The sequence below is a fragment of the Scyliorhinus torazame genome, chromosome 6 (assembly GCF_047496885.1).
Source record: "Scyliorhinus torazame isolate Kashiwa2021f chromosome 6, sScyTor2.1, whole genome shotgun sequence".
Classification (NCBI taxonomy): Eukaryota; Metazoa; Chordata; class Chondrichthyes; order Carcharhiniformes; family Scyliorhinidae; genus Scyliorhinus; species Scyliorhinus torazame.
Genome location: NC_092712.1, coordinates 272,044,483 through 272,071,116, shown reverse-complemented (window position 1 = coordinate 272,071,116; position 26,634 = coordinate 272,044,483). Strand labels below are relative to the sequence as shown.

At 49.3% G+C, this 26,634-nt stretch overlaps 1 protein-coding gene across 2 annotated transcripts in view; it reads right to left on the bottom strand.

Annotated features, from left to right (window-relative positions):
- LOC140425431 (transcription factor E2F3-like) overlaps positions 1-26,634 on the bottom strand; it is a 102,618-nt gene that overhangs the window by 9,940 nt on the left and 66,044 nt on the right. For both annotated transcript variants that reach the window (XR_011947855.1, XM_072509702.1), the window contains exons 3-6: positions 10,620-10,839; positions 2,519-2,677; positions 901-1,015; positions 477-615 (exon numbers count right to left, since the gene is read on the bottom strand). Coding sequence is in view for 1 of the 2 variants with exons in the window: in XM_072509702.1 (XP_072365803.1) it covers positions 477-615; positions 901-1,015; positions 2,519-2,677; positions 10,620-10,839 (633 nt within the window). In the remaining variant the exon portion in view is untranslated. The remainder of the gene's footprint in view (positions 1-476; positions 616-900; positions 1,016-2,518; positions 2,678-10,619; positions 10,840-26,634) is intronic.

Here is a 26,634-nt window from a genome sequence, read left to right as displayed (position 1 = left end):
CAGAACTTTAGACTCTTCACATCACAGCAACTAAAACGTCTAACACCCAGCACCGACCCCGGAGGTACACCACTAGTCACTGGCTGCCATCCTGAAAAAGACCCCTTTATCCCCACTCTCTGCTTTCTGCCAGTCAGCCAATCCTCTATCCATGCCAGGAACTTATCCTTAACACCATATACCCTTCCATTTTTAGTATCGTGGTTGATGTTTTCTTTGCACTCCTCCAGTGCCTTTATTTCTTTTTTTAATAACATTAGACAATTCCCCCGCCCCCCAAAGTGCGGTTGAGCCAAGGTGTGATACAAATTTAGCACAACTTTGTTTATTTTTCTGTTCCGAGAAATAAGTGCTAGTTCTAGGCTTACCTTTTTTCAACAGCCTTAGTAAGCTATTATAAATAACTAAACCTTGCGAGAGGCAGACACAAACATGTACTACACATAGATCAGAAATAATAATTGCCATGGGCTTACCCCGGATTCGTGACTGGGAAATATTTCTAGAATGTTCTTGACCGGCAGCCTTCAACGGACTACTGGATGTTCCAGTGTCATCTGGGCACAAGTAAACCTCAACAGGTCCCCTTGAGCTTAACAAGTGTATCTGGAAATTCTGAAGGAAATTTAAAAAAGCAAAAGAAGGCATGTCAGATAAAATTAGGGAGCCATTTGGAGAACACAAGCTATTTTACACATATACAAAAAGATAGAGCGAAGACTGTCCTGTTCAAATTTGTTTCAGTGAATGCCTGTCTGAACAATGTGCGAAGAACACTTCCACCCAGATCAGGCCAAGCAAGGACAATCAAATATGCAAAGTAATTTAAAAAAATCAGGTAATATTAAACCTAACAACTGATTACATGCTATCAGCTCTCTCCAATAAGCCTCAACTTACATTATAGGGATCAGATACTTCCAGCCTTGTTTCAGGAGGAGCTTTCACAGCTATTATCACTTGTCCTTTTAAACTCTGGATCTTTCGGATGTCCTGATAAGTCACATAATTTAACGTGTTGGATGTTAAGGAGATTAAACTGGGCATCAAACAACAATTAAAACTGACCCAAATTCTCACTCGGTGGACAACAAAAAACACAATGGCCCCAAATTCTTAGGCAGCAGCAAGCACTAAAGTGAACTAAAAGTTTCGGCAATATGTGATTCCACTTTCCCCAGAGACAAGTTCGAATCCAGCCCCGTACCAAGGGAATCTCCAGGCATTTTGGGCAGTGATCTCAGCAAGTGGGGTAAGCATGCAACCACACTGAAATAGTATTAGACAGCAAACCACATAAATGCACTGACAAACCTCACAAAATAAAATAAGCAATTGGGCTGACACAAGACCATAAGATTATAGGAGCAGAATTAGGTAATTCGGCCCATCAAGTTTGCTCCGCCATTCGATCATGGCTGCTGTGTTCCTCATCCACATTCTCCTACCGTTGGCCCCTAACCACCGATCTCATTATTAATCAAGAACACCAGATTTGTGCTTGAGGTGCGGTTACCTACAGGGCTACAGATCAACAGCTGAAAGGTGGAATTAGACAGAATAGTTCCTTCTTAGAACACAACTAGGAGGTTCAGGCCATTTAGCCCCTCGAGCCTGCTCCACCGTTCAATACGATCATAGCTGATCTCCTCTCGGCCTCAACTCCACCGTCCTGCCCATTCTCCATACCCCTTCAACTCATGACTAATTAAAAACCTGTCTAACTCCTCCTTAAATTTACTCACTGTCCCAGCATCCCCCGAACTCCAGGGTAGCGAATTCTACAGATTCGCCACCCTTTGGGAAAAGTAGCTCTTCCTCATCTGTTTTAATTTGCTTCCCCTTATCCTGAGACACATGGAGTCGTGGCAGACGGTGCAACATCAAACTTTTTAAAAATGAAAGAGTGATATCATAAATGAGAAATTTGACATTCCACAAACGCATATTCGACTTTCGAGGGCCAGAGGGGTTTTTCAGCAGCAACCATGACTTCAGCATATCATTAAATACTCAATTTTCTAAGGGTTTTTACAGCAGCACTAATCAAATAACTCAGCAACTTCTCATTAGTTCAGTGATTTCTACTTTACTGCAGTCTGATTAACAGTCCGCACCCAGTGGGGAACCACGGAATCACTGATAACTTACTTACGGCATCCACGTGTAACTCGTAGATGCCGTCAATTTCAGAACAGTGGCAAAAGCCTTTGAAATGGCGGACAATGAAACAAGTTAAAAATAAATAAATAAATAAAAGGGTTGGCATTGTAACTTTACAAGTTAGACTTTGAAGGAAAGCTCTTTAGATTAACTGAAAGTTGTTCTAAAACTGGATTTCTTCAATAAACTTAAGTCATGTTAGTCCTCACTTGGCTTGAAGCTTTCAGAAGCAAGGCCTTTGGAGCTAGAGGTTTGCTACAACCATGTTACTGATCTTCAGAAATCATCAAACGCACTCAAACCGGTCATGACTGGACCAGTTCTTAAACTTGGAACAGCAAATCAGAAAGGATATCTTTGGTTTTCAGAGTCCTCCGTTAGCTTTTTGAGGTCCAAGGTGCAGCTCTGGATCAAGTCATCCAACCTCTTCTCTTTCAGGCTAAGCTCAGCCACCTCTCGGTTCAGACCCTGGCATCGTTTCAGCATACCATCGTTGTCCGTCAGGCTGCAACCCCTGCAGGAAGACATCACAAATGGCGCTCAGCAACTCAGACAAACGCCAAAAATTCTATCATTAAGAGACACTCTCCAGCCCCTCGTCGAAAGTTGATGAGAAACAGACCCCGCAAGAGGTAGCCATCGAAAGGTCATTTTTACCCAACAGAGGGACAGCAGCTTTCTCAAGCAATCCTTTCAACACTATTAGGCGATCCAATCTTGACGTTTCAGAATGAGGAGTCACCTTTGCAGCGCGATGACTTTCTGTCTTCCAATTCCTTCATCAGATTCTGGCACAAGCCAAGGAATATCTCCACTCAGACAACTGCATCCATTTTGAAGACTCTTAACACATCATCCTACAGGGAAAAATCTCCGAATAAAGTCCATTTGATACAAATGGCATATTTTGCCTCAAAGCAGGGAGCCCTTCAGCAGACTGGATCTTATACTTTCTAAACACAATCACAAATGCTTCAGTGCAAAGAACCATAGAATTCAGCGCAGATTAAGTGGTGTGATGGTGGAAGGTCAGAGGTCAAAACGTGCGTTGCTGTTCGACAATCATATGACAGTCATTTTGTTCGCACCAGTGTGTATTGGGTGGTGGTTTGTGCTTCAAGATCAAACAAACTGTCCAGAGTCTAAATCTATTTACCTGGCAGAATTTGGAGGCAGTGAGAGGAATACCTGGAAAGGGTAAAAGTGAGAGAGTTTCAGTGAGCTTCAAGCCTGGACCCAGCAACAGCAGGTATCACATTCACAAAGATCAAGACGCGTGCGTATCTTGGGAAAGTGAGACCAAGCAAAGGGTGTCATTCAGTTCACCTACAGTGAATAAGCAGGTCCACAGCACAACATGCCACGGCCCAGGCAAAATGACTGAAAATGGCACCATTGTTGTGTAGGAGGGAAGCCGTGCTTAATTTGATCCAGAGCAGATTCCAAGCCCTATTCAACCCTGGGTTTCAACTGTGCACTCGAGAAATAACAAGGCTACGATTCTTCCAGCTTGGCCCCAAATAACACTGAAAAGCTACAGTGTGGATGAAAACGTGGTATGGTGCCTTTCCATGCAGGGGATGGTGCTGCCAGAAACACCTAATGTTGATGATGGAACAGGTATAAAGTATAAGATGCACTGCCGCAACTCACCAAGGCCACTTTGATTTCACCTCCCAGACAGCGACCTCTGCAGATTATGGGTAGCAGGTATATGGGAATGGCAGAACCTGCAAGCTCACATCCAAGTCAGACCAGCCCAGCTTGAAAACATATCACACTTCCTTTACTACTGCGGAATGAAACAAGTACCTAAACCACATTTATTACAGCAGCATACCACCACCTTCTCAAGGACAATAAGGAGAGGCAATAAATCCTGGTCTTGCCACTGGACACCACATCCCAGGAATTAATAAAACAAAACTCAGAATGGCTTAAGATTTGAAGGGTAAGTGACAGGTGGCTCGGGTTTCCACAGCATTTTTGCTTTTTTCCTTCTTGGTGGCAAGTCAGAGCTGGAAAGGGCAGTTGCAGCAAGTCTGGCAAGTTGCTGCAATACAGACAGCCCAGGTTCGATTCCAGCCCTGGGTGATTGCCTGTTTTGAGTTCGCACTTTCTCCCCGTGTGCGCGTGGGTTTCCTCCAGGTGCTCCGGTTTCCTCCCACAGTTCAAAGATAAAAGGCCGAGGTGCAGTGCTCTTTCGGGGGGGGGGGGGGGGGGGGGGGGGGGGGGGTTGGTGCAGACTCAATGGGCTGAATGGCCTCCTTCTGCCTGTAGGCATTCTATTCTCTGGATCTTATAGATTATACATGCTGCAATCAGTGTGCCAGCAGTGGGGGCTGACAGGGTCCAATGGCTATAGCACCAATCAAATAAGCTGCATTCCTGGGTGTCATCAACCTTAGAGTGTTGTTGCTTCTACACCCATCCAGGTGAGCAGCGATGGTCCATGCTCCTGGCTCGAGTCTTGTGCGTGGTGAAGAGAATATCTGATGAGGTATTTGCCACAGAATAGCCAGCTTGCAAGAGTTTACATTAATTTCCATTTGAATATAGAAGTTGAACAAATGAAGATAATCCCCAAGGGAAAATTCTTCATGTTCCATTGGTCCTCTTGGGAGGTGTAAAAAAAGATGGAGACGTCAGTTAGAATTACTGGTGCCTGTCCGGTGGCGACGATGTGCTGAGCGGACACACATCAGGTGGCTCTCCTCCCAATCGGACCCAAAATAGCACATTTTCCAGGATTCTTGGCTCAAAAAGCCACCCAACACTCCTAAAAACCCAAAAGACACTAGTAGAGCAGGAGGAGAAGAGAAGATGCCGGCAAACGGTAGTTCAAAGGGCCGGCGAGAAGACAGAAGCGGCGGAAAGGGGCAGGAGCAACGAGCAGACGGACCAGCGGAGGCACGAGGCGAGACGGAGACCCCGGAGAAGCAAGAGAGGGGGCGACCGGTGACCCGAACAGTGGAGCATGATCAGGCAGCGACGCCCCCACGACACCGGGAGAGGGATGGCAGGCATTACAAAAAAAAGAACTGGCTGCCATGAGGGAGGCGATCAAAATGGAACTCCCGGTGGTGATGAAAGAGATGGTGACGGAAGCAATGGCCGCCCTCCAGCGCACAATAGACAGCCTGGGAAAAAAGGTGAGAGGCCAGGAAAGGACGATTCTGGACCTGGAAAGGGCGGCAGCCGACCAGAGAGATAGGATCGTGGCTCTGGAGACCGAGGTGAAGGGGTTGGTGGCAGCCCGAGGGAACCTGAGGGGAAAGGTAGAGGACCAGGAAAACAGGTCCAGGTGACAGAACGTCCATATTGTGGGACTGCCAGAGGGGGTGGTGGGAAGGGGCCCAACGGCCTACCTCGCAAATGCATCCTCCCAAACCTCCCAGAACTCGACAGGGCACACAGGTCGCTCCGGCCAAAACCCAAGACTGGGGAGTAAACGAGAGCAATCATTGCGAAACTGCACTGGTTCCAGGAACGGGAAAAGATCCGGAGGTGGGCCCGACAGACAAAGTCGTGCTCTTTGGAAGGACACAGAAAAAGGGTTTATCGGGACATTGGGGCAGACCTCGCGAAACAAAGGGCCAAATTCAATAAGGTGATATCGGACCTCTACAAGAGCGGGGTGAGGTTCGGAATGTTGTTCCCGGCCAGACTCTGGGTAACCTACAAAGGAAAAGAACATTACTTCGGCACCCCAGCGGAGGCCGAGGAGTTTGTGAAAACCAACAATCTAGAAAAGGAACAGACACAGCAATGGTGAGGGCAGTGGGAAAAAGACAGAAGGTGGAGAAAGAAACGGAACAAAGATCCGCTGTATGGACTCTGCGCAGGACTGTGCTGCCTCGTTCTCGGACTAAAGTAGGAGGACAGAGAGAGGGAAGTGAGGAGAGGGGAAACAGGTGAACGGGCAAAGAAGGGAACGGAGACAGACAGACTGAACAGAGACAGGTAGAGACCAGCCCACGGAGGGGAGCCACCGTACTAGCAGGGAGGGCTAGCACGGGAAGACAAGAAGTAAAGGGGCCCGTGGCGCAACTCCCAGGGGAGAGGGAACATCTGGCGGGCAGGCAGGGGCACTCAGAACAGGAAAAGGGCAGAAGGATAGGAAAGGGTTGGCTGCGAGACAGACACAGGCCTCAGCAGGCATGGAGGAGGCCGAAGAATCAAGATGGTGCTGCAAGCAACCACTTTGGAAGGTCCCTAAACAAAGGGAGACCCCGGAGAGCATTGGTGCACCCACATGGCACACACACAGTTGACAGCCATGTTGGGGGCCCCCTGGTCAAAGGGAAACCCCGGAGCGTAGGGGCCCAACCTCATGGTGAGAGCAGCGACTGCGGCCATTTTGGACGGCCCCCGAATAAAGGGAACCCCCGGACTGCAGGGTCCCGACTTCATGGTGAGAGCGGCGACCACAGCCACTTTGGACGGCCCCCTAACAAAGGGAAATCCGGAGTGCAGGGGCACGTCCACCAGTTAAGTCAGAAACCCCCACCAGGATAAGTCACCCGGAACGTATGGGGACTTAACAGCCCAGTGGAAAGATCCAGAGTCTTCGCCCACCTGAGAAGCCTGAAGGCAGGCATAGTCTATCTGCAGGAGACACACCTGAGGGAGAAGGACAGATTGCTGGTAAGGAAGGGCTGCATGGGACAGACGTACCATTCATGCTACGGGACGATGGCTACGGGAGTGGCCATTCTGACCAGCAACAGGACACGATTTACTGAGACTAGGATGGTTACGGACCCAGAGGGATGGTACGTCATGGTCAGCGGTGTCCTGGAAGGGGCACCAGTAGTACTGGTAAATGTGTACACTCCCAACTGGGATGACACAGACTTTATAAAAAAGACCAGGGCAGAAATCTCCGACATTGACACACAGACTGATTATGGGGAGCATTTATGGAGCAGGTGGAGGTTCCTGCACCCGGTGGAAAAAGAATTGTTGTTTTTTTCACAAATGCACAAGGTAGATACCCGTATCGACATCTTTGCAGTGGGGAAATCGGTGCTTCCAGGAATTACAGGAGCGGAGTACTCTGCGATAGTCCTTCCAACCACGTTCCGCATTACGTGGATGTGAGGTTGGAGACGGGCCGTGCCCAGTGCCCCACATGAAGGCTGGACACCGACCTCCTGGCTTCTACCGGAAAACATCACAAGCCTTAGGCGACTATGCGACTAACAACTGGAACAAGGAAGTCTCACCTCCCACGTTCTGGGAGGCACTGAAGGCTGTGATCCGAGGGGAAATAATAGCCTACAAGGCACGCAGAAATAGGGAAGAGAGGGAGGCCAGGCAACAGTTGATCGACTCCATCTTGGAAGGTCGACAGAAAGTACTCCGAGGCCCCGACCGTAGAGCTGCTGGCGGAGAGGAAAAAGCTACAAATGGACTTTAACCTGCGATCCACCAGGAAAGCAGTGTACCAACTTCACCAGACACAGGGGACCTTCTACGAACACAGAGACAAGGCTGGCCGCCTATTGGCTCACCAGCTAAGAAAGCAGACAGCCACGAGGGAAATAGCGCAGGTAAAGAATGGCAGAGGCAGACTAGTAGCGGAACCAAAAGAGGTCAAATCAAGCATTTGAGACCTTCTACCGAGGAACCCCTCCGAACCCCCCAATGGGGACACAGGGATGAAACAGTTCCTCGACGGACTGGAAATGCCGGTTGTGGGGGAGGACAGACGGGGGAGCTGGAAGCACCAATAGATCTGGGAGAAATCACGGAGAGCATCAGCTCCATGCAGGCGGGGAAGGCACCGGGACCTGACGGGTTCCCGGCAAAAGAATTTGCACCGGCCCTAGCCCCACATTAAAGGGACATGATCGCAGATTTGCCGGCAAGGGGCACGTTGCCTCCTACACTAGCGCAGGCCACAATCTCACTGATACCCAAAAAGGATAAAGACCCGATGGAATGCGTTTCATGTAGGCCCATTTCGCTGCTGAATGTGCATGCGAAAATACTCGCAAACGGCCCTGGCCAAAAGGCTGGAGAACGCCCTACTGGAGGTGGTCGCTGAAGATCAAACGGGCTTTGTCAAGAGTAGGCAAATCATTGCGAACATCAGGCGACTGATAAACGTAATGACAACCCGCCCCACCCCCCCGGGAGAGAACACCAGAGGTGTTTGTCTCCCTGGATGCAGAATAGGCCTTCGACAGAATCGAATGGAGTACCCCCTCAAGGTACTGGAACGGTTTGGGCTAGGAGCAAGATTCGCCGCCTGGGTGAGACTCCTGTACAATGCGCCCAGAAGCACCAGCTCTGAATACTTCCAGCTACAAAGAGGCACAAGGCAAGGATACCCACTGTCCCCGCTCCTGATTGCATTAGCAATCAAACCCCTGGCAATAGACCTTCGGGGTGCGGAAAAACTGGAAGGGCATCCAAAGAGGAGACAGAGAGCACAAGTGTTTCGCTCTATGCAGATGACATGCTCCTGTACACCTCAAAGCCACAGGAAGGACTGAAAAAATCATGTGATTCCTAAAAGTGTTCAGAACCTTCTCAGGTTACAAACTCAACCTGGGCAAAAGTGAGGCATCCCAGTGAACCCAAACAGGGGAGGGACAGAGCTGGAGGGACTCCAGTTTGAAATAGGCAAAAACAGATTTGGATACCTGGGGATTCAGATAGCCAGAGACTGGTCACAGATCCACAAATGGAACCTGACCAGCCTGGTGGAGGAAGTCAAAAAGGACCTGAACAGGGGGGACGCAAGCGGGGAGAATGCAGACGATCAAAATGAACATGCTGCCGAGGTTCCACTTCCTGTTTAGATCCATACCGATATTTGGCACCGCCAAACCTGCAATATTGCCACTGGGCAGCAGCAGCGGAAAGAGTGATGGGGTGGGTGCACGAGCCCAACTCGGAGTGGGTACAGATGGAGGAGACCTCCTGTAAGGGAACGGCCCTCCGGGCCCTGGCCACAGCAGCACTCCCATTCCCCTCGGCGAAACGCACATCGAGTCCAGTGGCAATGACCACACTGAAAACGTGGGGCCAGCTAAGACAACATTTCGGACTGACCGGGATGTCCCCCATCTGCGGTAACCACAGATTCCTGCCTGCCATGTTAGAGGCAACGTTTTTTTAAAAATGGAGACAGATGGGGGAATGCTGACAATTAGGGACTTCTACGTAGGGCACAGACTAGCGACGCTGAACGAACTGACGGAGGAATGGGAATTGCCGACAGGACAGGAAATGAGACACTTACGAATAAAACATTTTCTCCGCAAAGAGACAGTAGGATACCCCAGGGCCCCGGAGACTACACTTTTGGAGGACCTGATGATCACGGACAGCAAGGAGCGGGGACTGTGGGAAAATATACAGGCAGCTACTGGACAGAGTCTGAACACCACTGAATGAGACCAGACGGAAGTGGGAGGACGAACTGGGGACAGAAGTGGGCTGGGGACTCTGGAGCGAGGCAGTGAGCAGGGCCAACTCCACCTCCTCCGACACAAGGCTCAGCCTCATGCAGTTCAAAGTGGTGCACAGAGCGCACCCGAGGTGGAGGATAAATGTGAGTGGTGCCAGAGGGGCCCAGCCAACCACACCCACATGTTCTGGGCATGCCCCAAACTTGCCGGGTTCTGGACAGGCTTCTCCGAGGCAATGTCCAAGGTTGTGGGGGTGAGGGTAAAGCCATGCCCGAATGTGTATCAGAACAGCCAGAGCTACACATGGGGAAGGAGGCAGACGGCCTTGCTTTCGCTTCCCTAATCGCACGCCGGAGAATCCTGCTCGGCTGGCGATCGGCAGCACCACCCACAGCTGCAGACTGGCTCACTGACCTCTCGAAATTTCTCCACCTGGAGAAGATAAAATACGCCCTCCGAGGGTCGGAGGAAGGCTTCCTTACTGCACGGAGGAATTTGTCGGTCTGTTCCAAAACCGGTTTGAGACCATCGACAGTCAGTAGAGGGGAAACTGGAAGGATTAGAGAGGGTGAAAAAAACAAAAGACAAGAAGCAATGCCAGGGACACACAACCCAGGGGGGGGAGGGGGCGGGAAGGGGGGGCAAAGAGTCTGAGATGGGCAAAGAGGGACAACACGGTGTTCCCCCCCCCCCCCCCCCCCCCCCAACCCCCGAAGAAAAATAAATTTCCTCTTTACTGTGCTAGTAAATAAATACAAATAGACTCTAAGCACAACATTCAGTGGCTCAAATCATCACAGTGGAACAAAGTACATTCATGAAAAAATATATTGATTTTATGTATGGATGAATATTTCGAACAGTAGATTTCTCAACACCAAACAAAACTAAAAATTAAAATAAGGTAGGCTGCGACAGTCCCCGAAATATTTATGTTACAGTAAAATAATGTGGAGTCCCACTGAAAAAGTGAAACACACGTCCAAGTTGAATGGCAAAGTAAGGAATGGGAATTGCAAAACAAAAACTTACATCCATTGAACATTATTCTTGGATTTCTTCTCAATGAGATGAATGCCCTCCAATACATTTGTGATGTCATAGATCCTTCGCTTTGGCACATTTAAGACCTCTGCTGCTCGGTTTAAGTCCAACACCCCATCGAGAGACTGGCTCAAGAGCTGAACAACATTCTTTGTGAGGGGAACCAATGAGGTGTTGTAGCGAGTCTTCTCTGATGGAGACCTGGGAGCTGTATTGTGAAAAGAAAGGAATAAAAGAACATTCACTGACCCGGTTCACCTTGAAACTCAAACTTACTCACTTTTTGAAGCCATGGATTGAACAGTAACAAACTCAGCAGGAAGAAAATAGGGTAGGAGCAACTTCCCTTTTAGCACATGCCAATCTGCATCTCCTAACTTGCACAGTGAACTACTTTAAAAGCATTCTGGCATAATCTCCCCAGACTGGAAGCAACGGTGTCCAGTTGGCAACAAAACATTCCAGCTAGAAGATGTTTCGAAGGGACCAAGCTTATAAAATGTCAGATCAATACTGAACAATACGCACAGCATTTCATACAGGATCACTACTCCACAAACCAAAAACAAAACCCAACTCCATCCTACTGCAAAATTGCCCATCTCTGTAAAATGTACACTTTGGTCCAAATTTTGCCAATTGAGGTTTCACAAGCCGACATTTTCTGATCATAAAAGTGGAGGCGTCGGCACTAAGAAACGGAAACATTTCTACTGTATTTCTGGCAACAAGCCAGCTCCAATAGCTTGGAAGAAAAGTTAAGTTCTGACAACAATGCAACTTCAACTCTTAACCCAGCGAGACAGTTCTATTTTCCAAAAGCATCCACTCTCCAACTTGAACGATACTCAATGGCAATTGCTTCTGTTGTTGTCTTCAGCCCACCAAACGAGGCTAAACCGAATGCAATTGTCATGAGGGTTTTAGTAGAGGATTGAGCTCCAAATATGTCAGTACAATCCTGGACCAAAATAGACACAAATGCTGGCACATGACCAGGTAGAAATAAAATCCCAGAATTGCTGTTTGGCATCTAAATTGAGGAACAAAATGGCCGTTGCAACGTTTCCAAACATGGAAATAAAACCAACTTTTCCATTACTCTCAAAAGCACAAAAGAATCTCTTAACCACTCAAAAGCTAAAATGAAATGGGAAGAGGAGGCAAGAGCATGCACTCCTTCAATTCCCTGAGGACAGTTTAAATGGAGAAGCAATCAAGGCTGACTGCTACTGCACCAGGTGGGTGCATGTGAAGGACAACAATCTATTTAACAAGCATCGGCCCCAAACAAAAATTGCAGACATTTTTCAAATAAGTATTTCCAAATGCCTTCTCAGCATCTGAGTGCAACGTGACAGGAGAGGAATGTCTCACTTCCAGAAGGAAGGCATAGATCAACTAGGTGCAGTTGGTAGGGAGTTCATTTCTGTCCATTAACAAGAGAGCGGTTTCATAGAATCCATACAGTGCAGTGCAGAAGGAGGCCATTCGTCCCATTGAGTTTGCACCGACCCTAGGAATGAGTACCCTACCTAGGCGGACATCTCCACCCTATCCCCGTAACCTCACCTAACCTTTTGGACACGAACGGGCAATCAACCTAACCTGCACATTTTTGGACTGTGGGAGGAAACCCATGCAGATATGGGGAGAAGGTGCAAACTCCACACAGACGCAGTAGCACAGTGGGTAGCACTGCTGCTTCATAGCACCAGGGTCCCAGGTTCAATTCGCACATGGGTCACTGTCTGTGCGGAGTCTGCTCGTTCTCCCCGTGTCTGCGTGGGTTTCCTCCGGGTGCTCCGGTTTCCTCCCACAAGTCCCGAAAGACGTGCTGTTGGGTGAATTGGACATTCTGAATTCTCCCTCTGTGTACCCGAACAGGCGCCGGAATGTGGCGACTAGGGGCTTTTCACAGTAACTTCATTGCAGTGTTAATGTAAGCCTACTTGTGACACTAAAGATTATTTTTTTTTAAATTAGACGATCACCAGAGGCCAGAATTGAACCCGGGTCCCTGGCGCTGTGAGGCAGCAGTGCTAACCCACTGTGCCACCCGAGAGATGGGAAAATAAATGGGGTAATTGAACGCAAAACCAAAACTAGAGCTCGCGAGATGACTGAATTGGGAGATTACAGAAACAGAAAACGATGCCTCATGACAAACATCAGTAGAGAACAGAGCAGAGTATGCAAAGTACAGGCGAGAACAGCAAAAAGCAAATTAGAGGGCAAAGTATATAAGAATTGATTAAACATTACAATTCTATATAAACACGCACCATCTGGAAAGATGGCGCAGGAGTGGGGGGGAGACTTTAGATTAATGGGACTGGTTCTGAGGGTGATGGCACATGTACAAGCAAGTTGAGTTGCACCAGAACAGAGCCAGGATTCCGTTCCTTCCTTTGCTGTTGGGGAGACTTTAAACCAACTCCGCAGGGATGTTGGAACCAGGAGAATATATCAGAGTAACATGAGGATGCACAAAATACTGGGACAGACAGATAGCAATAGAATAGAGAATAGTAAATTAATAGGCGGAGCAAGGGAGAAAGTAATGCAGTCTAAAATCAGGGTTACTGTGCGAATGCACGGAGTATAGTAAATAAGATTGGGGAGTTACAGGCACAGATTGCCATGAGGAATTATGCTGTTGCGGTGACAACAGAGACCTAGCTCAAGGAACGGCAGGACTGGGTGTGAACTATCCCTGGGTACAAGGTACATATGAAAGACACGGCAGGTGGCAGTATTGGTTGAGGAAAGCATTGCAGTATTGGAGATAGAGAATGTCCCAGAGTGTCCAAAGATAGAATCAATTTGGCTAGAGTTAAGGATCAAAAAGGGTGCAATTACACTACTTGGTGTAGCCTGTAGACCGCCAGCTAGTGAGGAGGATGTAGGGGAACAAATCAGCAGGGAGATTGCAGAGAGGTGTGAACATTGATGGAGGATTTTACACCACCACTATCCAAATCTATACTTGGGCAATCTAAGGGAAGAGAGGGGCAAGAGTTTCTCGAGTGTTGAGGAGACTTTTCTAGAATTGTGTTCAGTCCAACAAGGGGAAACTCTGGACCTAGTTCTTGGAAATGAGGTGGATCAAATAGATCAAGTGTCAGTGAGGGAACATTTTTAGGAGAAGGTGGTCATTGTATCCTCAGATTTCGGAAGACAGCAAAAAAGGGAAATGGACAACCCGGGGCAGGAATGATTAGAAGCAGGTTGGATAGACTGGTTGGTGGGGGAAACTGTAACTGATCAATGGGCCACCTTGAAAGAAGAAATGGTTCAGAGACAGTCAAGTTATATTCCCTCAAAAGGGAACGGTAAGAGGAACAAATCCAGAGCTCCCTGGACGAAAAAGGAGATAGAAATGAAGATTAAGAAAAAGTGTGCTTGTGACAGGAGTCAGGTAGAAAATACAATTGAGAACCAAGAGGAATACAGAAGGTTCAGAGGAGAGGTGAAGAAGCAATCGAGAAGTGAAGAGGGATTATTAGCAAAGAGTGTCAACATAAAGGGAAGCCCAGAGTCTCCAACAGGCACATAAATAGCAAAAGGGCCAATTCGGGACCAAAAAGGGATTTACACAAGGAAGAAGGGGTATGGCTGAGGTGTTAAATCAATACTTTGCATCTGTCTTTACCAAGAAAACAGATGCTACCCAGACTGAGGTGACAGGGGAGGGAACTCTGTTATGAGAAGGGTTTAAAATCGATGGGGAGGAGGATAAATTGTCAGTACTTAAAGTTGACACAGTATCCGGACCAGATGAGATGCATCAAAGGATATTGAAGAAAGTGACAGTGGTGATTGCAGGGGTACTGGCCATAAATCTGTCAGTCGTCTTTAAACTCATGGGAGGTGCCAGAGAACAGGAGAATTTTGCAAAAGTTACGCCCTTGTTCAAAAAAAGGTTGTAAAGCCCAGCAGTTTCAGATTAGTCAATTTAACTTCGATGGTGGTGGGGCTTAGAGAAAAAAATAGAATTGGTAGTCACATGGAAAATGTGGATTGATTAGGAAGAGCCAGCATGGATTCCTAAGGGAAAATTGTGTTTAACTAACTTGGAGGTAACAGAAAGGGTTAATTTTAAAAGATATATATTTCTATTAAAATTCTTTACATATTTGGAATGTACGATCTGAAAGGGCGACGGAAGCAGATTCAGCAATGTTGAAATGTGACTTGCATAAATACTTGAAGGGGGTAAATATTCAGGGCTGTAGGGAAAGAACAGGCATGCAGGGCTTAATGGATAACTTTTCAAAGAGTCAGGGTGAGCACTGTAGGTCAGACAGTCTTCTTCTTCTGTGCTGCAAGATTCCATGTTCAAATCAAATTGTAGAATGGCTTACTCCTATCCCTAGGCGAGCTAACGTATTAAACATTACTTTTGCCAAAACATTGTACCAGTTCTGTTGCCCACCAGTTCTAAATCCATAATTTTATCGTCATCTTCTATTATGATTGCCAAACAAAATTAGCAGCCAAATGGTGGGCACAGAGAGTTTATACTTCTACCATCCGACATCACTGGAAAAATCACAATACTGACCAATAATTGGAGATCCCCATCTAGCACACTGACGTTCTTAGAGATTATTCTCTGGTTCAAATCTGTCTGAAGGTCAGCAGAACATTCATTTGTACATGACTGTGTCTACTAGGAGGCAAACTCCCTAAAGTAATATCTCAAATCAATCAAGAATACCACAGGTCAACTGCTTTGATGATTAGTTGCAGAAAGTTATTTCCAAGAAAATGGCTGTGCTTTTCCTCTCAGGGTGTACTTAACATGTCTGAATCCAAACTTCAGCGAAGTAGCCCCGACAATGCTAGTACATTTCCAATTAATAATCAGAACAGGTAGATGAAGACATCAATTTGATATATACCAGCAAAACGGAACAGTTTTTTTTCATCCAATATGCATTGGCTTTGCAAGGGGAAAGTCACGTCTCACCAGTTTGATTGAGTTTTTTGAAGGGATAACCCAGAAGGTAGATGAGGGCAGTGCAGTCTATGTTGTCTACATGGACTTTAGCAAGGCCTTTGGCAAGGTACCACATGGTAGGTTGTTGCAAAAGGTTAAATCTCACGGAATCGAGGGTGAGGTAGCCAATTGGATACAAAATTGGCTTGGCGACCGAAGCGAAAGGGCAGTTGTGGAGGGTGGTTTTTCAAACGGGAGGCCTGTGACCAGCAGTGTGCCTCAGGGATCAGTGCTGGGTCCACTGTTATTTGTTATACATATTAATGATTTGGATGAGAATGTAGGAGGCATGGTTAGTAAGTTTGCAGATGACTCCAAGATTGGTGGCATAGTGGATAGTGAAGACGGTTATTTAAGATGTGATGCATTTTGGTAGATCAAATTGGGGCAGGACCTACTCTGTTAATGGTAGGGCGTTGGGGAGAATTACAGAACAAAGAGATCTCGGGGTGCAGGTTCATAGCTCTTTGAAGGTGGAGTCGCAGGTGGGCAGGGTGGTGAAGAAGGCATTCAGCATACGAGGTGTTATTGGTCAGAATATTGAATACAGGAGTTGGGACGTCTTGTTGAAGTTGTACAAGACATTAGTCAGATCACACATGGAATACTGTGTTCTGTTCTGGTCACCCTATTATAGGAAGGATATTGTTAAACTAGAAATAGTGCAGAAGAGATTTACGAAGATGCTACCAGGACTTAATGGTCTGAGCTTGAAGGAGAGGCTGGGACTTTTTTCCCTGGAGCGTAGGAGGCTTAGGGGTGATGTTATAGAGGTTTACAAAATAATGAGGGGCATAGATAAGGTAGATAGTCAACATTTTTTCCCAAAGGTAGAGGAGTCTAGAACTAGAGGGCATAGGTTTAAGGTGAGAGGGGAGAGATACAAAAGAGACCAGAGGGGAAATTTCTTCACACAAAGGATGGTGAGCATCTGGAATGAGCTGCCAGAGGCAGTGGTAGAGGCGGGTACAATTTCTTCCTTTAAAAAACAGTTAGACAGTAACATGGGAAGGGTGGGTATCGAGGGATATGGGCCAAATGCGGGCAAGTGGGACAAGCTTAGTGATAGAAACTGGCGGCATGGACAAGCTGGGCCAAAGAGCCTGTTTCCATGCTGTAAACATCTATGACTATGTGGCATGGCAATGTCTGAACACTTGCTGACACTCCCATGAAATTGAACATGGATAAACAAGGGCATAGTGGGCATCAAAATGTAACTGAGGTTAAGACATCCACTTTATTAAGGAAGTTAAGAATAGTATTAGATTAAAATAAGAGGTTTATAATGCTGCAAAGAATAGTAGCATGTCTGGAGATTGGGAGCATTTTAGAAACCAGCAAAGAGACAACCAAAAAGTAGATCAAAGGGGAAATATAGAATGAGAGCTAACTAAGGGACTGGTTTAGCACAGGGCTAAAGAGCTGGCTTTTAAAGCAGACCAAATAGGCCAGCAGCGTGGGTTCAATTCCTGTACCAGCCTCCCCGAACAGGCGCCGGAATGTGGAGACTAGCTTTGCACAGTAACTTAATTTGAAGCTTACTTGTGACAATAAGCGATTTTCATTTCATTCTTTTTTCAACTAGCAAGGAATATATATTCAGATTGTAAAAGCTTTCAAAAGTATATAGAAAAGTGAGTGGTTAAAATAAACATTGGCCTCTTAGAAGCAGAGACAGCAAAATTCATGGAGGATGAGGAAATGGCACAAATACTGAATAAATATTGCGTTTGTCTTCAGTTACATACCAGAAATTGAGGGGTAACCCGAGGGCTAATAAGAGCGATAACGTTTTTTCAAATATTTTTATTCTCCTCCTTCTTCACATTTTCTCCCAAATTTACACCCGCCAACAATAAACAATAAGCAGTAACGAATATAATGTCAATCCCCAAATCAACAAGAACAATCCCATCCTCCCACCAATCCCCAAACTGCCCGCATGTTAACATAAACAAATTTAAAAAAGGAATCAGGAATCACCCAGTCACCATCAGCACATAGTGCCCCTCCCTTCAACCCCCCCTCCCCCAACCCACCCAATCCCCCCACCCCACTAATGTTCAATGTTATCCAATTCTTGAAAGTGCATAATGAATAACGCCCATCAATTGCAGAACCCCTCCATCCTTCCCCTCTCTCAAGAGTCAAGAATGCCAACAGGTCCCCCCGCCACGCCAGGGCACAGGGTGGAGAGGTTGCTCTCCATCCCAACAGGATTCGCCTTTGGGCGATCAACGAGGCGAAGGCTGCAACATCTGCCTCCGCATCAGTTTCCAACCCCAGCTGGTCCGACACCCCAAATATGGCCTCCCGGGGGCCCGGGTCCAGTTTCACGTGCGCCACTTTAGAAATTACCCTAATAATTTCTTTCCAGTAATCCTCCAGCTTTGGACAGGACCAAAACATATGAACCCCGCCCCCACACCATTCACACACATCTTCTACCCCCTCAAAGAGCTGGCTCATCCTCACCCTTGTGACGTGTGCTCTAAATACCACCTTCAGCTGTATCAGCACCAACCTCGCACACGAGATGGAGGCATTCACTCTCCGGAGCACCTCACACCCGAACCCCTCCTCCATATCCTCTCCCAACTCTTCCTCCCACTTTGCTTTGATCCCTTCCAGTGGTGCCTTCTCCTCTTCCAAAATAGCCCCGTAAACAAACAACGCTACCCCCTTCTCCAGTCCTCCTGTCGTCAGCACCTCCTCCACCAATGTGGAGGCCGGCTCCCCCGGGAAGCTCTGTATCTCCTTCCTAGCAAAATCTTGAACCTGCATGTATCTATACATATCCCCATGCTCCAGCCCATACTTCGCTTCCAGCTCCTTCAATCCTGCAAACCAATCCCCAAGAAACAAATATTTTAGTGTCTTAATCCAATTCTCCTCATTTCCGAAGCTTTCCGTCCCACTTCCCTGGCTCAAATCTGTGGTTCCCCCGGAACGGCATTTCCCTTGACCCTGCCCCCAACCCGAATTGTTGGCGAAACAGCCTGCAAATTCTCAATGAAGCTATTATTACCGGACTCCCTGAGTACTTCCCCGGGGCCATCAGAAGCAGCGCTGTTGCTAGCGCCTTCAATCTCCACCCCCTACCCAAACTCTCCTCCATTCTGACCCAGCTCCGCGCCTTCTCCACATTCGCCGTCCAGTAATAATACATCAGGTTCGGAAGACACAAACCCCCTGCCTGCCTTCCCCTCTGCAGCAACGCCTTTCTATCTCTGGCCACCTTCCCTCCCCATATGAACGTGGTAATCATTCCTTCAATCTCTCTAAAAAATGCCTTTGGCAGGAAAATCGGCAGGCATTGGAAAATAAACAGAAATCGCGGCAACACGTTCATTTTGACCGCCTGTACCCAACCCGCCAGTGAGGGGGAGACCATCCCACCATACCAGATCGGCTTTCACTCTCCCCATCAAACTAGAAATGTTGTACCTATGGAGCCTCCCCACTCACCAGCAACCTGCACCCCCAGGTATCTAAAGTGAGTCCCTGCCCCACAGAATGGCAGTACCCCCATCCCTGCCCCTACCCCCACCCCCGGCCGAGACACCACAAAATACTCACTCTTGTCTAGATTCAATTTGTAGCCCGAGAAAGACCCAAACACCTGAAGCAGCTGTTGACCACCTCTTCACGCTCCGCTAGAAAGTCCAGGAACGGTTGCCACCGCCTGAAGAACGCTTGCACAGATATTCTCAAGGCAAATTCTACCTTCTCCAATTTAATGAATCCTGCCATGTCGCTGACCCAGGCTTCCACACTTGGGGGGCCTCGCATCTTTCCACTGTAGCAGAATCCTCCGCCGGGCTACCATGGACGCAAAGGCCAGAATACCGGCCTCTTTCGCCTCCTGCACTCCCGGCTCGTCCGATACCCCAAATAGTGCTAACCCCCAGCTCGGCTTAACCCGGGTGTTCACCACCTGAGACACCATCCTCACAATACCCCTCCAGAACCCATCCAGCGCCGGGCACGCCCAGAACATATGGGTATGATTTGCTGGGCTTCCCGAGCACCTCCCACACCTGTCTTCCACCCCAAAGAACCTGCTCAGCCTCGCGCCTGTCATATGCGCTCTGTGAAGAACCTTAAATTGTATCAGGCTAAGCCTGGCGCAAGAGGAGGAAGAATTAACCCTACCCAGAACGTCTGCCCATGTACTCTCGTCTATTTCCTCCCCAAGCTCCTCCTCCCATTTTCCCTTTAGCTCCTCTACCGAGGTCTCCTCCTCCTCCTGCATCTCCTGGTAGATCGCCGAGACCTTGCCTTCTCCAACCCACACCCCCGAGAGCACCCTATCCTGGATCCTACGTACTGGAAGCAGCAGGAACTCCCTCACCTGCCAACTTACAAACGCCCTCACCTGCATGTACCTGAAGGCATTTCCGGGGGGGGGGGGGCGGAAGCCCAAATTTTTCCTCCAGCGCCCCAAGGCTCGCAAACGTTCCATCTATAAACAGATCCCCCATCCTTCTAATTCCTGCCCTGTGCCAGCTCAGGAACCCTCCATCCATCCTCCCCGGGACGAACCGATAGTTCTCTCGGATCGGGGACCAAACCGAAGCCTCGACCTCACCCCCGTGGCGTCTCCACTGCCCCCAAATTTTCAAAGTCCCTGCCACCACCGGACTCGTGGTGTACCTTGGCGGCGGCAGCGGTGCTGTCACCAACGCTCTCAGACTCGTGCTCACACAGGACGCCATCTCCAGCCTCTTCCACGCCGCCCCCCTCCCCCTCCGTTACCCACTTGCGTATCATCGCCACATTGGCAGCCCAGTAGTACCCACACAGATTAGGTAATGCTAACCCTCCTCTGTCCCTGCTCCGTTCCAGAAACACCCTTCTCACCCTCGGGGTCTTTTTCACCCACATGAATCCCATGATGCTCCTGCTGACCCGCTTAAAAAAGGCCTTAGGGATCAGGATGGGGAGGCACTGGAATATAAAAAGGAACCTCGGGAGTACCGTCATTTTCACCGAGTGCACCCTACCCGCCAGGGAGAGTGGCAGCATATCCCACCTTTTAAACTCCTCCTCCATCTGCTCCACCAGTCTCGTCAAGTTGAGCTTGTGTAGGGCCCTCCAGCTCCTGGCCACCTGGATCCTCAGGTACCGAAAACTCCTTTCCGCCCTCTTCAATGGAAGCTCGTCTATCCCCTTTCCCTGGTCCCCTGGGTGTACCACGAAGAGCTCACTCTTCCCCACGTTGAGCTTATACCCGGAAAAGTCCTCAAACTCCCTGAGGATCCGCATCACCTCCGGCATCCCCCACCGGGTCCGCCACATACAGTAACAGGTCATCTGCATACAACGATACCCGGTGTTCCTCCCCCACCTCCCGGACCAGCCCCTCCAGTTCCCTCAATAGCCAAAGGCTCAATTGCCAATTCAAATAGCAAATAGCACCCCTACCTCGTCGCCCGGTACAGTCGAAAGTATTCCGACCTCCTCCGAATTGTGGCCACACTTACCACCGGGGCTTCGTAAAGTAGCCTAACCCAACTAATGAACCAATCCCCGAACCCAAACCTCCTCAACACTTCCCAAAGGTATCCCCACTCCACCCTATCGAAGGCCTTCTCCGTGTCCATCGCCACCACTATCTCCGCTTTCCCCTCCACTGCAGGCATCATGATTATGCTAAGCTGCCTTCCCTTCACAAAACCCGTCTGGTCCTCGTGAATCACCCCCAGGACACAGTCCTCAATTCTGGTAGCCAACACCTTCGCTAACAGCTTCGCATCCACGTTGAGGAGCGAGATTGGCCTATACAACCCACACTGTAATGGGTCCTTGTCCCACTTCAAGATCAGCGAGATCAGCACCCTGGACATCGTCGGGGGTAGGGCCCCCCATCCCTCGCCTCATTGAAAGTCCTCACTAATAGAGGGCCCAGCAGGTCCATGTACCTCCGGTAAAATTCCACCGGGAACCAATCTGGCCCCGGTGCCTTCCCCACCTGCATACTCCCCAGCCCCTTTGTCAGCTCCTCCAGCCCTACCGGTGCCCCAAGCCCAGCCACCTGCTCTTCCTCCACCCTCAGGAACCTCAGCCGATCCAAAAATCGGCGAATCCCCCTCTCCTCCGTCGGAGGCTTAGACCTATACAGCCCCTCATAAAAGTCTCTAAATACCCCATTTATTCCCACTCTGCACCGTGTTTCCCCCTTTATCCCTAACTCCCCCAATCTCCCTCGCCGCCTCCCGCTTCCAAAGCTGGTGTGCCAACATCCGGCTAGCCTTCTCCCCATACTCATACACCGCCCCTTGCGCTTTCCTCCACTGCACCTCTACCTTCTTGATGGTCAACAGGTCGAACTCGGCCTGGAGGCTTCGTCGCTCCTCGAGTAGTCCCTCCTCGGGGACCTCTGCATACCTCCTATCCACCCTTAAAATATCCCCCACCAATCTCTCCCTCTCTCTCCTCCCTTTCCTTGTGGGCCCTAGTGGAGATGAGCTCTCCCCGAATCACCGCCTTCAGCGCCTCCCAGACCACCCCCACCTGCACCTCCCCATTATTGTTAGCCTCTAGATAGCTTTCAATGCACCCCCGGATCCGCCCGCTCACCTCCTCATCCGCCAGCAAGCCCACCTCCAGGCGCCACAGCGTGCGCTGGTCCCTCTCCTCCCCAAACTCCAGCTCCACCCAATGCGGGGCATGGTCTGAGATGGCTATGGCCGAATACTCCATGTCCTCCACTCTCGGGATTAGTGCCCTGCTCATAACGAAGAAGTCTATCCGGGAGTAGGCTTTATGGAAGTGGGGAAAAAAAGAAAATTCCCTGGCCCCCAGCCTGACAAACCTCCATTGGTCCACGCCTCCCATCTGGTCCATAAACCCTCTAAGCACCTTGGCCGCCGCCGGCCTCTTACCCGTCCTGGACCTGGAGCGGTCCAATGCTGGATCCAGTACAGTGTTAAAGTTCCCCCCCCCCCATTATCCAGCTCCCTGCCATCAGGTCCGGAATCCGGCCCAACATGCGCCACATAAATCCAGCATCGTCGCAATTCGGGGCATGTACATTCACTAATACCACCCGCACCCCTTGCAGCTTACCACTCACCATCACATACCTACCTCCATTGTCTGCCACGATGCTCAGCGCCTCAAACGACACCCGCTTCCCCACCAAAATCGCCACTCCTCGATTCTTTGCGTCCAACCCACAGTGGAAAACCTACCCTACCCACCCCTTTCTCAGCCTAACCTGATCTGCCACCCTCAAATGAGTCTCCTGGAGCATAACCACATCTGCCTTCAGGCCCTTCAGGTGCGCGAACACACGGGCCCTCTTGACTGGCCCGTTCAGGCCTCTCACATTCCAACTTATCAGCCGGATCAGGGGGCTTCCCGCACACCACCCCCCACACCACCAATTAGCCATTCCCTTTTCTAGGCCAGCCATGTGCCTGCGCCTCCCGCCCTCTCCATTCCCCCCAGCGGCAGACCCCTGCCCCGACTCTCTCTCCGAGCTCCAGCTCCCCTTTAGCCAATGCAGCAGCAACCCAGTCTCTCCCCCCCCCCCCCCCCCCCCCCCAAGCTAGGTCCCCCCTAAGCTGCGTTGCTCCCCCATAGCACTCCCGTAAGTCAGCTGACTCCTGCTGACCCCGGCCACTCCATCGACCCACCTGTGTTGTAGTCTTTCCCTCTCTTCCCCCCCCACTCCTGTCCCATCAGCGGGCGCTCCTCTCCAACACCGTCCTTCCCCCGGCCCCGCCCCCTTCCTTCCCTAGCGCGGGAAAAAGCTCGCGCTTTCCATCCAACCGGCCCCGCCCTCTCTGCCGCAGTTCCCTTTTGCAGCCTAATCCCAGCTCCCCCACCTCGGGTCTCCCATCTCCCCTTCTCCCCCCCCCCCCCCCCCCCCCCCCCAAACGGGGCCCCGTCTTTCCAACCACCGACGCCCACACTCACAAAACCCCCACTTCGAACCATTTCACCCGATCCCACCCAGCACCCAAGGAAACAGTGCAGAACAGAACAGAACATCCCCTTCAAGAACAGTAACCACAGTAACCCCATCCCCCGCGACATCCCCTCACAACCGACGCTCAGTCAGTGTCCAACTTTTCGGCCTAGATAAAGGTCCACGCCTCCTCCGGCGTCTCAAAGCAATGGTGCCGATCCTTAAACGTGACCCACAGTGGCGCCGGCTGCAGCATCCCAAATTTCACCCCCTTCCGATGCAGAACCGCCTTAGCCCGATTGTACCCGACCCTCTTCTTGGCCACCTCCGCGCTCCAGTCCTGGTATATACGGACCTCTGAATTCTCCCACCTGCTGCTCCGCTCCTTTTTTGCCCATCTCAGGACACACTCCCTGTCCACCAAGCGGTGGAACTGCACCAATACCGCCCGCGGCGGCTCTTTAGACTTGGGCCTCCTCGCCAGTACTCGGTCGGCCCCATCCAGCTCTAGGGGCCTCAGGAAAGTACCCGCGCCCATCAACATGTTCAGCATCGTGACCACGTATGCTCCAGCATTCGACTCCTCCACTCCCTCCGGGAGACCCAGAATCCGCAGGTTCTTCCTCCTTGACCGATTCTCCATGTCCTCGAACTTCTCCTGCCATTTCTTATGCAGCGCCGCGTGCGCCTCTACCATCACCGCCAAGCCCAATATTTCGTCCTCATTCTCAGAGGCCTTCTGCCGCACCTCCCGGATCGCTGCCCCTTGGGCCTTCTGGGTCTCAACCAGCTTGTCAATCGAAGCCTTCATCGGCTCCAGGAGCTCTGCTTTCAATTCCGTGAAGCAACGCTTCAGAAACTCCTGCTGCTCGTGACCACTGCGCCCACGCTGCCTGGTCTCCACCCGCCGCCATCTTGGTTTTCCTCCCTCGCACTTTTCGCTGCACCAAATTCACTTTTTCACCGCTCCACTCCTGGTCCAATCCATACAGTGCCGGGGAAATCGTACTGTCACCTTCCCACACTGGGAACCGTCGAACAAATGCCACTGGAGCCTCTAAAAAGAGCCCAAAAAGTCATTTTCTGGCGGGAACTGCCGAACGTGCTCCTTAGCTCAGCATAGCCGCAACCGGAAGTCCCGGTTCCGACACTTATAACAGGTCATTGGCATATAAGGACACCCGATGCTCTATCCCGCCCTTCACTATCCCTTTCCATACCCCCGGACTTCTTAACGCGATGGCCAACGGCTCAATCACGCGTGCAAACAGCAGGGGGGGACATAGGACATCCCTGCCTCGTCCCACGGTGGAGAGAAAAGTATCTCAAGCTAATGTTATTTGTACAGACATTCGCCCACGGCGCCTTATAGCAGCTTTACTCAGTCCACAAATCTTGGTCCGGGTCCAACAAAAGCGATGAACTTAACGATCATTTATAACAGCAGAGAAAAAGTATTGGAGAAATTGAAGAGACTAAAATCTAGCAAATTCTCAGGACCTGATCACCTACACCATTGGCTTTCAAAAGATATAGCTGCAGAGAGAGTGGAACTGCTCACGATTTTCCACGAAAAGAACATCTAGATTCTAGAAAGTTTCAGACTTTATTATTTATTTATTTCACCTTTCAAAATAAATTGAAGTGCCCAATTCTCTCCCCACCCCCAGGTTCTATTATTAATTAGGTCTTGGCAAAGCACTTCAAAAATCAGTGTGATCAGACAAAGTCAACATGGTTTTGCAAAAGGGAAATAGTGTTTGAAAAATACATTTGTATTTTGAGTGTGTAACTAGCAGGGTAGGTGAAGAGAAATCCGTAGATGCAGAATACTTGGATTTTCAAATGGCATTCAAGTAAGGTGCCGTACAAAAGGATAATATGCAAGGCAAGGGTTCATTTTATAATTGAGGATTTTTCTCCAATGCATCTCATCCTAAGCAAAAGGAGCAAGACATGACTGTGCACCTACCATTACACGCCAACTGTAAAACAAGATAAACTAACAGGCACGAGGCCATACATTTGATCCAGTAGACGATTGGTGTTAGAACCAACTGTGATTACAGTAATAATCATAGAATTTACAGTGCAGGAGGCCATTCGGCCCATCGAGTCTGCACCGGCTCTTGGAAAGAGTACCCCACCCAAGGTCAACACCTCCACCCCGTCCCCATAACTCAGTAACCCCACCCAACACTAAGGGCAATTTATGGACACTAAGGGCAATTTATCATGGCCAATCCACCTAACCTGCACATTTTTGGACTGTGGGAGGAAACCGGAGCACCTGGAGGAAACCCACGCAGACACGGGGAGAACGTGCAGACTCCGCACAGACAGTGACCCAAGCCGGAATGGAACCTGGGACCCTGGAGCTGTGAAGCAATTGTGCTATCCACAATGCTACCGTGCTGCCCTAATTCACAACATCCCTTTGATCTATACAATTTTGAATTACATTATTACTCATTCTAGGTACAGCTAAAATATTTAACAAATTCTGACAATTTTTCCTTTTAACAATTCAATATATTTCTCGAAAGTCATGAGCATTTTGGATGAGAAATGTTCATTCTGCGAGTTAAATGCTGATATACTGTCAGCAGTGATACCTCTCAAGTCAGTTATAGCAATAGCAACCTTAACCCTGATAATGCCATCCTGGTGAAGTACATTGTCTAACATCACAGCTGAAAAAAGTGCCATTTGCTTGTCCCGATGGACCTAGAAAACAAAATCCTCCGACATGATTCGAAGGGAGGCAAGCTCACTTTGTCCTGGCCAATAATAGTCATGTGACCAGGTTACTTGGTTCATTCAGCTAATTTGCTGTTTGCAGAATGGTGCAATCCAAATTTTCTTCCATCACTGCTCATCCTAATTAATCTCTATTTTATGTAGAATTTAGATTACGGAATCAGACAATTTGATACAGCTGGTCTGTATCAGTGCTAATATGTTCCATACAAGACGCCTCCACCTTTCTGAACTAATAGCAGTACATACCTTTTCCCCTCTTCCCATCATGTGCTTCCCAAAGGGGAAAACAGCCGAGGGTCATCTGGGATTATAGC